At 43.0% G+C, this 13123-nt stretch overlaps 1 protein-coding gene across 4 annotated transcripts in view; it reads left to right on the plus strand.

Annotated features, from left to right (window-relative positions):
• Positions 1-8005, plus strand: part of mtmr4 (myotubularin related protein 4) — a 43134-nt gene extending 35129 nt beyond the window's left edge. For all 4 annotated transcript variants that reach the window (XM_012920819.4, XM_012920820.4, XM_004557448.6 and 1 more), the window contains 9 exons: positions 396-507; positions 933-1128; positions 1275-1460; positions 1704-1874; positions 2930-3084; positions 3237-4650; positions 4790-4900; positions 5022-5110; positions 6296-8005. In XM_012920819.4, the coding sequence (XP_012776273.3) occupies positions 396-507; positions 933-1128; positions 1275-1460; positions 1704-1874; positions 2930-3084; positions 3237-4650; positions 4790-4900; positions 5022-5110; positions 6296-6473 (2612 nt within the window). In that variant the 3' untranslated portion in view covers positions 6474-8005. The remainder of the gene's footprint in view (positions 1-395; positions 508-932; positions 1129-1274; positions 1461-1703; positions 1875-2929; positions 3085-3236; positions 4651-4789; positions 4901-5021; positions 5111-6295) is intronic.
• Positions 8006-13123: the final 5118 nt, after the last annotated feature.

Raw genomic sequence — 13123 nt, forward strand, 5'->3', positions numbered from 1 at the left:
TTTCCTTGATCAGCTTGAATATTTAAAACTAATGGCTTTCAGATAGGCTCTGCTATGATGGCAGTTTAGAGGATATTGGTTGTGATTTGTAGCTTTTGCACACACTTTAATTCTTGTCAGTGCTCATGTTGTTAGACCTGTCTTATAGAAATCATCCTTTACAGAGCAAGTTTAAAATGTTCTTCGTGTAGTTTTTGATCACACATCTGTTTAACAAAGTGCTGTTTTTCCATTCTGGAAACAATCCCCTCTCTCTACAGTGACTTGCTAACACATTTAGTGCAGTCCAGTTTGACTAAATGGACAATGTTATTGCTACCAGTGACTACACACAGTCACTGTTAGATGACTATGAATGTTGCACTGAAAGCAAATTGTTGTTTGTTTGTATTCAGAGTACTACCCCAGCTGTGAGGTCATGTTCATGGGAATGGCCAACATCCATGCTATCCGGAACAGTTTCCAGGCTCTCAGGGCTGTCTGCAGTCAGATCCCCGATCCAGGAAAGTAAGTTGATCTATGTGACCTTTCTCTCTGAGCGGCTCTGGCCTCATTTGCACCTCCCTCCACCTTCTCTGTTTTAGTGGGTTCACCACACAGTAAGGCAACACCACACAGGCACAGGAACACAGTCCTGTTCCTGCTGGGCTTGCCAGCTGTCTGTCTGTACACGTCAACCAACAGCACATGTGTGTTATGGCTGTCCATTTGTTCCCATGTTTACATGCGTTTTCAATACGTCAGCTGTGTGTATTTTACATCGAATGTGTGAAGTGAAGCAGAAAGGCCTCCAGAGAGGTGCCTCCCTGCTCTGTCATAGCTAACCCAAATAACCCAATCTATGCTGTATCCTGCTGTATCAGATTACCTCAGTTATGACATATTCCATATAGGTTAGTTGTTGCCTAATCAACCCCCTCTCGTGTTTCCAGCTGGCTTTCAGCACTGGAGAGCACCCGTTGGCTGCAGCACCTGTCGGTCATGCTGAAGGCTGCCACTCTGGTATGTTCAGCAGTCGAGCGGGACGGTCGTCCTGTCCTGGTACACTGCTCAGACGGGTGGGACCGCACGCCTCAGATTGTAGCCCTCGCCAAGGTCCTGCTGGACCCCTACTACAGGACATTAGAGGTGAGCATCTGCACAGTTCAGTATTAATCTAATGATTTTTAAATGATTTTTAAATGACATGCAGGCATATTCTCATAGATATGGTAAGCACTTATTTTGCTGGATTCTCTTGTTGCTTTTGGTACTGACTTCTGTGCTATCCACAGGGTTTCCAGGTGCTTGTAGAGACGGAATGGCTGGACTTTGGTCATAAGTTTGGGGACCGCTGTGGCCACCAGGAGAACTCAGACGATGTGAGCGAGCAGTGTCCCGTCTTCCTGCAGTGGCTGGATTGTGTTCACCAGCTGCTCAAACAGTTCCCCTGCCTGTTTGAGTTCAACGAGGCCTTCCTGGTGGGTGGTTGGACAGCACTCTATACTAGTCTGTCTTACGCATTAATCTCTACATGTTCTTTAAACTTCAAAAAGTGGCCAGGATTACATGAAACCATACATTTGGCCTAATGAATAAAGTCTTGGGTCACATGGTCATGTTTCACATCAGTCAGCTGTCTCACACACACCGACAATGAGAGTTAAAGTTAATCAGTGCTGTAATTAAAGGCCTGACTTGATGCATCTTCTTCACATGTCCAGGTCAAGTTGGTGCAGCACACATACTCGTGTCTTTACGGCACGTTTCTGTGCAACAACGCTCGTGAAAGGGAGGCAAAGAATATCTACAAACGCACCTGCTCTGTGTGGTCTCTGCTTCGCACAGCAAACAAGAACTTCCAGAACTTCCTCTACATCCCTTCTCATGACATGGTACCTGCCGGTTTTCACAGCTTTTGTACAGGGTGGGCCATTTATATGGATACACCGTAATAAAATGGGAATGGTTGGTGATATTAAAGTCCTATTTGTGGCACATTAGTATATGTGAGGGGGCAAACTCCTCAAGATGGGTGGTGACCATGGTGGCCATTTAGATGAACAGTTTCCTGGAAAGTGGATTGGTTGTCGTGGGCCAGTTGAATGGCCCCCAAGGTCTCCCGATCTGACCCCCTTAGACTTTTATCTTTGGGGTCATCTGAAGGCAATTGTCCATGGTGTGAAGATACGAGATGTGCAGCACCTGAAACTACGGATACTGGATTCCTGTGCTGGCATTTCTCCTGCGGTGTTGCTATCAGTGTGTGAAGAGTGGGAGAAGAGGGTTGCATTGACAATCCAACACAATGGGCAGCGCATTGAACACATTTTATAAGTGGTCAGAAACTTGTAAATAACTCATGAAAGAATAAAGTTACGTTGAAACCAAGCACACCATTGTTTTTCTTGTGACATTACCAATAAGTTTGATGTGTCACATGGCCCTCTTCCTATTGAAAAAACAAAAGTTGTATCCAAGATGGCTGACTTCTAAATGGCCACCATGGTCACCACCCATCTTGAGGAGTTTGCCCCCTCACATATACTAATGTGCCACAAACAGGACTTTAATATCACCAACCATTCCCATTTTATTACGGTGTATCCATATAAATGGCCCACCCTGTAGTTTAGTATAGTTGCAGCTGGAAGTTGCTTCCTGAGTGTTTCCTTTTAAAGCCACTGTGCTTTTCAGAAAGTGTTCAGTGAGGGGACTTGCTGAAGGAAACAGTTGATCATAGTAATGATCATAATCTTCAGTCACGATCTCAGTGAGCACAATAAGTGTTTTGATTAATGGATAATGTGACTCCAATTTTGAACTTCAGTATGATTAAAGATTAAATCTATCCTACTTTCCCTGCCATCCTCTCTGATGCACGTTCAAAGAGTTTGGATCTTAGACGCCATTACTATGTACTTATCCTCCCGGTGCATTTGTCTGCCAGGTGCTGCAGCCAGTCTGCCATACTCGGGCACTACAGTTGTGGACAGCCGTCTACCTGCCCACCTCCTCCCCCTGCACTGCTGTGGATGATTCTGTGGATCTCTACCTCCCGCCCTCCATCACAGGAGATGAGCTTACCTCCCGTTCCCTGGACAGGTCTGTTTGTCTGAACAATACTATTGCCGCAGTCTGACTAGTAATGTTATGGCAAACAGTCAGACTGCCCTCTAGAGTTCAAAATGGAGAACTGTATTACTGCATTTTATACACATTAAAAAATAAGATCTGTATGTACTGGTGATTTACAGACTTCCTAAGACCCGCTCCATGGATGACCTTCTGTCAGCTTTTGAGAATGGGATGCCCCTGACACGAACGTCGAGCGACCCCAATCTCAACAAGCACTGCCAGGAGGGTCGCTCTGCACTGGAGCCCTCACCTGCTGTGGAAGAACCCGCTGTAGAAGGCTCCAACGAGCTCATACCTGACACTGCGGTGGACAGTGGAGAGGGACAATCTGTGCATCCGACTCCAGAAGCTGTCCCAGGTGTAGTGGGTGCTGAAGAGGCTGTGGATGGACCCTGTTTCACTACGCAGCCCCTGCCTTCCCTGCCCCTCTCACCTGTCCCCCTCAGTGAGGATGTCACACTTGCTCACACTGCCTTTTCCACTCCTGCCCTCATGCAAGCTTTGCATCAGATCACAGATACTCCACTCCAACAAGCTCCAATGGAGGCTGAGAGCCCTTGTAGGACTGCTGAGAGTATACCATCTCCCACTCATAAATCAGAGCCCTGCTTACCTCTGCCCTGCAAAAGCACTCAACCTGCAGCCAACACACCAACCTCTGTATTTCAAGGACAAATTGATAGTCAGTCAAAGAGCCTGCTGGCTGTAAAGCAGCTAACACCACTCCTTCCCATGGGGGACTCCACTGAGACTCTTACAGGTGAGAATGATCATCCCCCCAACTCGCCCTCCGCAGTGACCCAGGAATTTACGCAGAATACTTTGAATGATGAGGAGCAGCCTGAGTTTCAGCCACAAGCTCAACCCCAGAAGGAGGAGGAGGACATGAGGACAAATGGGGCGAGTGGAAGAGAGCGCGTGTTAGCGGCAGCTCCTGTAGACTGCATCCAGGTCACTGCTCGCCCTCTGATCTCCCAGAGCCAGCTCTCGGACCTGTGCTTGCTCAGCTCCCACTGGGAGAGTGTCCAGGGTCTGGTCCAGTCTGCCTCTGGTGCCAGCCGGGGCCAGCACCCCAACATCCACCAGAGCCGCCGGCTTGCCAGTAAATTCCTCCGCGCCCAGGGCTTTGCCATTGCCAATGGCTCGCAGTGCTGCCGCAGGGAGGCGCTCTGTTGTCCGAGCAGTGCGCTGCAGATTGGATGGCCTACCAGGAGTGCAGGCTACACTGGACTGTGTGGGCCTGCTGCCCTCACCAGCTACTCACTGGCAGCCCATCAGCTCCTGCCAGCCTCTTATTCCTCACCCTCAGCTTCCAGCTCGCCACCACCTCCCCAGGCCCTGGCTTACCTGGATGACGATGGGCTGCCTGTGCCGATGGATGCCGTGCAGCAGAGATTGCGTCAGATCGAGGCGGGTTACAAGCAGGAGGTTGAGGTGCTGCGACAGCAGGTGCGACAGCTGCAGATGAGGCTTGAGAGTCAACAGTATGGCACCCCTCCCTCAGAGCCATACGTCGAGTACGAGGATGACATTGTGAGTGACTTTTTAAGCACAGACTTTACTGAAAGAGCTAAAAGCATTTCTCTTTGTCTTCAGAGTATTTACTCTCAATTATTTTCAGAAGAGTTCTTATTTGTATCCATCCTCTGATCTCATTCTGTTCTCTCCTTAGACATGTCTGCGTGAGTCAGACAACAGCAATGAGGAAGATTCTCTGTCTACCCACAGCGAGGACCGTCTGTCCGAGGGCAGCTGGGATCGAGTGGAGCCCAGGGACACTGAGGTGAGTGTCCTACAGAGCTTCTGTCTTCACGCTTCCTTTCTTGTTCCCACTCACTTCTCACTTGCATGTCCAGGAGCAGAGCTATGTGTCACACTTTTCTGATACCTATCTCTGTGTGTAGGTTACGAGGTGGGTGCCCGACCACATGGCCTCCCATTGTTTCAACTGTGACTGTGAGTTCTGGATAGCCAAGAGACGTCACCACTGCAGGTAGAGACTTCATTGTGTTTCTTTTTTGTTGTTAATTTTTCCAACAAGTGCTCAAACTTGGAGGAAAAAATAGATAAATGCCAAGATTAGACTAGATTAATATTAGTGTGGAAATATTTGTGTTTACGTATTTGCTCAGATTAAGAAAGTAAATGTGAAGCTTCAGCCATAAGCCTGTTAGCTCAGGTTAACTAATGCTAGCTTTGCTAGCTGTCAGCAGTGTGAAAGCATCTTGTTGCTGTGTTACTGGGCAATTATGTGCTCAGCTATTCCTTTTATTCTGGCGCAGTTTTGAAGGCAAATTTGGTTGCTGTTTGAATAAAACCAGACAAACTGTTCAGCCGGTTTTCAGTCTTTGTGCTAAGCTAATCTGACCAGCTGCTGGTTAACATCAAGTACAAGATTAGTCTCATCGTCTCACTCTGAACAAGAAAGAATAAGTACATTTTCCAAATGCTGTGCAAATTCTTTTTAACATTTAAGCCTTAATATTTTTTTGCATTTGAAGTGAAGCTGATTCACGATTAGCACTTGCCTAAGAGATCTGAGTGTTTCCTTTTAAAAGCTGGCTGTGTTTGTATATTTTGTATGCCTGTTTCTCTCTGCACTCTTTAGTTGCACAGTGACTCTGCCAAAGCAGCAGCATGCCTTTAAAAGACAATTTGCTGTGCATTTTCCAAGCTTTGGTTTCAGCATCAAAGGCTCTTGACTCACTGGGGAATTAATTATATGCTCCACTGAGACATTTTAGGCAGGGGGGAAAATTCATATTCACAGGCAGAGCAGCACTCTGAGCAGGGCATGTGTTCAACTGTTAGATCCATTTTTTATGTAACTTAAACACAGCAAGTTTTCCAACATGTAATAAATAGAATCAGCTGATTTATAATGTATGTAAACAATGACTTGTGTTTCCGTTCCCAAATGCAATAGAGACGGATGGAATGCAGTAAAGTTGCCATGTGTGAAAAGACCTTTAAATGTGCTTCAGGAAGAAGCGGAAAGCTGTTTGTGCTGCTCATCAATCCATAATCTGCATTTAGCCTTTTCATTTTTGCCCTCTCTGGGTCCTGAGGATCTTTTATTTTGAAATCTTATACGTTTGGTATCTAAAATGTCTTAGAAACCTTCACATCAAATATTATTTGTCCTATTAATAACGTTACATGTGTTCTCCATTTTCAGGAACTGTGGTAATGTGTTCTGTAAAGACTGTTGTCACCTGAAGCTTCCCATCCCAGACCAGCAGCTTTACGACCCCGTGTTGGTGTGCAACACCTGCCACGACCTGCTCCTCGAGTCCCGCACCCGCGAGATCCGTAGCCAGCAGCTTAAGAAGGCCATCGCTACAGCCTCCAGCTGAGAGAAACCTCTGAAGCATTGTCGCCTCGGCTTTGTCCTGCTCGTATGGGACTGATGAGCTGTGCGCTGTTTTTACCGCCAATCAGCTGTAGTTTGGCTGCAGGGGCGGGAATGAGGAGCAGTTGTTACTCTTTGGGACGCTGGGCTTTAAAAACGGAGATGTACGTATAGACTGTAATAGAAAGGATTGCTAAGGCATGCTAGCAGGTGGAGGAGGGGGTTGGTCAAAGACATTTTTAGGCCTAAGCGCCGCAGCGTCCTGCTGCCTCCACACGGCTCAGTCCTCTAGTGGTGCCCCCGCCTGAGACACATCTCCAACCTGTCCACACACCTTTTAGTACCAAACACCTGCACCCTCCTGACGGACACCGTCTCGCAGTTCAGAGGACAATCGCTCACCCTTCCACGTGTCGGGGGACTCCAAAGCCTGTACCTGTACTACTGGAGGCTTTCAACTTTAAAAGAAAAGAAATGCTGCTACAGTATTTAAAAGTCTAATTTTGTATTCTTATTTTGTGCACTACTAGCTGTCATGTAATGGAGGGCACTTGTGACCAAACTTGAGCAAAAGGGAGAAATCTGCTGTTTACTTTGCCATTGCATCTTTTTTGCTGTTGTTGTTTTTTTTGTCCTCTCGGAGCCTGAATGTAACATGTGATGGATAACTGGACTGGGTTTATGTTAACGTGCATTTGGTAGGTCGTGTACATGTTCATTGCTGCAGTGTGTTCTGTATGTGCACAGTCGATGTGGTTGTGTGTTTTATCTATGCTTTTCTCTGGTATAGTCGCGGTGCAACGCTCTGAGGGATGTGTGGCGCACACTGATGTGGTTTTGCGGGGACAGAATGAGGGTGGGAGGCAGCAGGTTTCTGTGAAGTCTTCTTCAGATGAGTCATTTGAAGGTGCTTGGAAGATGTGACTGAAGGGTTGTGCTGATGTTCCTCTAGTCGAATGGCTTGGTGTCCACATAAAGCTCTATGTCCATCTGACTGACTCCTCCACATGCTGAGGACTGAACAGAGCTCTTAGTTTTTTGTTTTTAAGGGTAGTTTGGCAACAGTCCCCTTAAAAATGTTTGTCTACTGGTTGTTGAGACAATGGTGCCATATTTTGTTTTGTCTCTCTCTCTCTTTTTTTCTTTTCTTTTCAAAGGATATTTCTTTGTTATGGATGGCAGCAGGTTTCTAATCGGCCACCTCTCTGTATGTTTAATGGTACAGATAGCTAGCTGCTTAATAACACTGAAACGACTAAAGATTAACTGAGAGTTTGATAACAAGAGGCTAACAATGTCAGTGGATAATCAGATATCGCTGGATTCGTTACCTTTGTAGTTATCATCGTCTAATATTTGGAATCTTTTGCACGGTGTTTATGAAGCTGAAATCTTTGAGGAGCTCAGAAATGTAACATACATAGTTATCTGATCCGTAGTGGTGGCTAAAACCTGTCACTTAATGATTTATTGTTGTAAAGAAATGCACTGTAAAAATGAAATCCCATGGGTTAAAATAAAGGATTATATCATGGATCTGGTTTCCTGTATTTTGTTTTTTCTTTTACAGTATGCATCTCATTTTCTTTTGTCTATAAGTATTTAAATCACCTCTATAGTGTTGTGAAAAATTATTTGCCCCCTTCTTGATTTCTTTTCTTTTCTTTTTTGCTTTTTTTTTTTTTTTTTTTGGTTTTGGTTTTTTTTGTTTTTCTTGTTTTTTTGCAATTTTAATATTAAATAAAGATGACCTGAGTAAATACAAAATGCAGTTTGTTTGCTTTTGTTGTTGTTGTTTTTTTTTAATGGGACCTGTCTGACAAAGTGAAGAGCTCAAAAAGCAGCACATTATGGTATGATCTAAAGACTACTGCCACAGAAACAAAATCACTGACATCTGTCGCTCTGGAGAGAGTTATACTTTTTAAGCCTTTGAGACTCCAGTGAGCCATTATTCACAAGTGGAGAAAACTTGGAACAGTGGTGAACCTACCAAGGAGTAGGCGGCCTACCAAAATTACTCCAAGAACACATCAACGACTCATCCAGGAGGTCACAAAAGAACCTCTAAACATCTAAAGATACTGCAGTCCTCACTTTCCTCAGTTAAGCTCAGAGGTCATGATTTAACAATAAGGAGGAGGCTGGGAACTCCGTGGCCTGTCTCTGATGTCCTCATTGCACGGAATTTGACCTTGAATTCGAGATGGTAGTAGGGCTAGTAGTTATACTATGAAATGAGTCCTATCAAGATCAGTCAAAAAGGCATGTGCTCCCAGGGGGCCTATCACAGAGTGTCTGTTTTGGTGAGCAGAGTGTACTTTTTTGTGATCTGCTTGGGGAGTGTCACTGGAGTTGGTGACACCAGACTGATCAGGAAGGCTTGCTCTGTGATTGGCTGAAAAATGGACACATCCATACATATGCAATAATACTAAGTGCAATAATCCTTTCTGTCATCGTTGTATTTTTACTCAGTTGTATATAGTATTTGTATTTGTATTCTATTTTTATCTTATTGTATATTTATTTTATTTTATTCTACTGTATATAGTATTTTATTCTATTCTGTACAGTTGTGTACTGTATTTATTCTTATTGTATTCTAATTTTTGCCTCATAACTTTTGCACTGTCCACTTCCTGCTGTGACAAAACAAATTTCCCACGTGTGGGACTAATAAAGGTTATCTTATCTTATCTTATCTTATCTTATCTTATCTTTTGAAGCTGTGGCGAAAAGGTTACCAAACAATGGTTATGTATCACTGATGTATCTCTGCTGCCACAAGGACACCACACAAAGTTTTGATCCACCACTCTTTTCTTTACATTTTGTTTCTTTATATTAGCAGCCAGACTTTTTTTATAATGTTTAAACTGCTGTTGTTGAATAGTTCTTCAGTCTTTCTGAAGGTCTTCCAGAGGTTTTCTCTGGACATGGGCTGTTTTGTCACTTATTTTTAGTCCAGTCCTGATCATCGGTACCTGAACATTTCCAGAGAAATGTTTGTTTGTTTAAGCCAATTAGCACTAACCCAGGAATCATTCACACACTAAAAAGGCCTTAAAGGATGAATCAGTGTTCTGTCAACACAAAATACCCAACTTGGCAAAGAACTTATTTCATATAGCACCGTTGAGTGCTTTGATACTGATGGCCTGTTGCAAAAACACATTCCTGTTAGTTCCCATTTCTTTAGCTGAATCTACAGGAAAAAGCCAGTTTCAGGTTGCAATACATTTTTATTTTATTTTTTTTATTTGAAAAACTGAATAAGTGAATTAATAAAAGTAGTGGTGGCCTTAAAAAATCTAAAGGAGTATACTACTAATAATGATAACAATAAGAAATATAATGCACACTTTGCAGGGTGTCATTCAGCAAAAGCTTTCGAAGTAAAGAAGATTAATGGATTTGAATGGATCTTCTTTCAGTGCTGAAAGCGCTTTTTTGCATTTGTCCACTAGATGGCGTTTTTTCTCCGCGAAAAACAGAGTTGTGTCTGTTTTCAGCAGCAACTTTGACCCAATTGAGAGGCTCATTGCACAATTTCACTGTTAAAGATTTACTCACTTTCCCCACTTTCAAGAGTTACTAAAATTCATCTTTATCACATGAAACAGTCATTTCTTTTGTAGAAGCATGCTTCATTGTTTGCTACTTATTATGTTTTGTGTCTTCACACCACAAAGATGTGTATGAAGCAGGTCCTTCATACACCATACCAAAGCACTGTTTTCAGATGAGCTGCTGGTGTCAACGTTTCTAAGAAACATCAATTCAGGTTCTTTGACGCTTTTTAGCAGGGACTCTTGGCAATGTCCTTCAGTGTACCTGCTCAGCATGATGAATAATGCAGGCTCAGGTTATTCTAGGGTCCAACTTAGTGAATGTAAATTAAGTTGACAGCTCAATCTATTCTGTGAGAAAGCAGAAAAGAAATTTGGGCTTTTTTCCTCACAAAACTTTGAACTAACTGTTGTGAACTGCACCAAGAACAAATGTATTGAAGTTTCCACTTTAACATGTTCAAGCTTTTATTCATACCAATAATCACACAGTTTTGAATAATATAGTCAAACATGTCATGCTGAACCTACTTTACAGAGAAAATGTGGTGGTAGAAAGTACAATAGCCTGCTGTAATTGATGGAACCATGAATTCTGCGCTATATCAGAAAATCCTGAAGGAGAATGTCCGGCCATCAGCTCATGCCCTGAAGCTCAAGTGCCTTTAAGTTATCCAGCAAGAAATGAAACACAGCAGCAAGTCCACATCCAAACAAACAAGCAAAGAGTCCAGACTTAACTCAGATTTTGATGCTTTGGCATTCAACAGGCTGTTAGAGAAGAAAGAAAAAGAAATCAAAAAAGGCACATTAAAGGTCAATTTTAACTGTCTATTTGTCTCAACTAGATCTTCCATAGATTTTGCGGGCGATTCCCTTCTATACATTGTACTTGTTGTGTCATATTTCTCAGTTTCATTACCTTTAGGTGTTATTTGTTATTTGTGTTATTTGCTTTAAAGCTGTTATCCTTAAAATTCTGAATAAATAAATAAATGTCAGTATCTCCCTCCTTTAAATACAGATTTTTAAAACACCTCTTCTGTAAAATTTATGTAGGCACTTTGGTCTGTTTTTCCTATAGTTTCTCCATCATTGAGAATTTAAGCTCTTACCATTATTAGAAATAGTTTTTAGTGTACATTTATTTTCCAAGCAAAATCCCTCCAAAGGAAGAACCCGGCAAGCGTCATGAAATTTCATAGAAAATGCATTTTAAACCCTCATCAGTTATTTTGTTCCCAACTTTTTATCTTTGTTCTGCCTGATGTTGTTTCTTCTTCCCCCTGTAAAAATCCATTCTGCCTTGTTTGTGTTAACAAATTTTAAGAGGATGAATGTTCTCCATACCTCTCTTCTGTTTGCTGTTTAACATTGTTGCAAGTTTTCGTAAAACATTTTTTAATTTCATATGTTTAGAAATACTCTGAGAGGAATCCATTTCAATTTTAGTGACCAGCGCCCATGAATGAAGCACATATTCTTGGTATCTCTGAGAGTAGAAATGACAGCAGCTGGGTTTCTTAGAGACGTTTCACCTTTCATCCAACAAACCTGTTGAGGTTTGATGGCTGCTGGGCACGCCCAAGTTTCGAAGCTTTTGTGAGCTTATTAACTTCTCAGTCTATAAAGTTACAAGTGAGTTACTTACCCTCCCAGCCATGAAGTGAATGGTTAGGGTCACGTGCACCAAGTTGAGTAGATACTAATCTGTACTGGTAAATGTGTCAGGGCTGCATTGCAATGGGCTGATAGTGGTTTCATAAACCACGTCTTTTTTTCCCCTCCGCCTCTTTCAAACATTTACTCTTCTCCATCCCTGTGTTTCCTTCAGAAGAGCATCCCTTCAGCTGTTATGCGCATTGAACTGCATGCAAGACATTGCTCTGCTTTTAAGCCTGGGTAGGGTCCATGAGCTTCTGCCCCAGCAGTGCACAGAGAAATGTATTTACTGAAGATCCTTCCAAGCTTTCAACAACTATTGCAGTGTAATGATTAAAATGTGTTTCCATTCTGCTTCTTTTCTGCTTTCTGTTGGTGTGTGGTTTTGCTGGGTTCCCACCATCTTACATGTCCACTGCATGGTCCAAGAAGGTCGCACTTCTCCACTCACGACCTCCTGACTGACCCCAGTGTTGCTCTTCACATGATTTGTGTGTTCAGTGTGTTTTTATTTTGATCCAGCTTTCATCCGTGTACCAGGTAGCAGCTCCTGCAAAGTAGATCAGGGCTCCACACTATTTATAGAGTTTACACAGACTGGCCACTGTTGGAGACAGCAGTGAGCTCACACCTCAGCTGTGCCTCTGTGTATAGGAGCTCCTTTTATTGGCAATGAGTGGAGGTCAGGCAGAGGTTGAACGGGGCACGTGCAGTCTTTGGTCTGGGGTGAGATTAATTCTGTAGGATAAAGTGTCCTGTTGTGTTATTCCTCACACACATTTTCAAAGTAAATTAGCCTGGGAGATATGATATTTTATAACCCATGCATGGGTGTGCATGCACATCATATTTCTTGCATACATTGCTGTGTAGTCCTTAATGAATGCGAAACAATGATCTGAGCAGAAAACAGCCCGCATGTGTGAGAAAAATAGCTTTAAAAGCTGATTTTTGATACTGAAACCCAAACAGGACACATAATTTTAAGCTGTAATTACTGAGGGATCAAAAAGTTTCAGTGGGATCAGCCTAATGCGCTGAAAAATTTGAATATAAATATAATAAATACAGACTTATTATAGCTCAGGTTGAAACCTCAAACTGTGTAAAATACACAGCCCTTTCTAAGTTTTCTGCCACATGCATTCACTCAGGCAAAGGGTTTAAATACTGCACTGTCATGAGTGTAAGTGTCCTACAGCTTCTGTCAGGAGCTGCATTAACCTGATACACAATGTGTGTAACTGCATGGGGATTTGTCTAACCTTATATGTAAAAGGGACAAGGAGAAATGAGAGTTCAGTGTACTTTTAAGAACCTCCCACCATTATTTAATCACCTGAAGGCCACCTTGAGCTACCTGTGGAGCAGTCAGTAAAAAACAATGTTGATTAACTCTAGCTGATTTCCCCTATTTCCA

Source organism: Maylandia zebra, linkage group LG10, assembly GCF_041146795.1.
Source record: "Maylandia zebra isolate NMK-2024a linkage group LG10, Mzebra_GT3a, whole genome shotgun sequence".
Classification (NCBI taxonomy): Eukaryota; Metazoa; Chordata; class Actinopteri; order Cichliformes; family Cichlidae; genus Maylandia; species Maylandia zebra.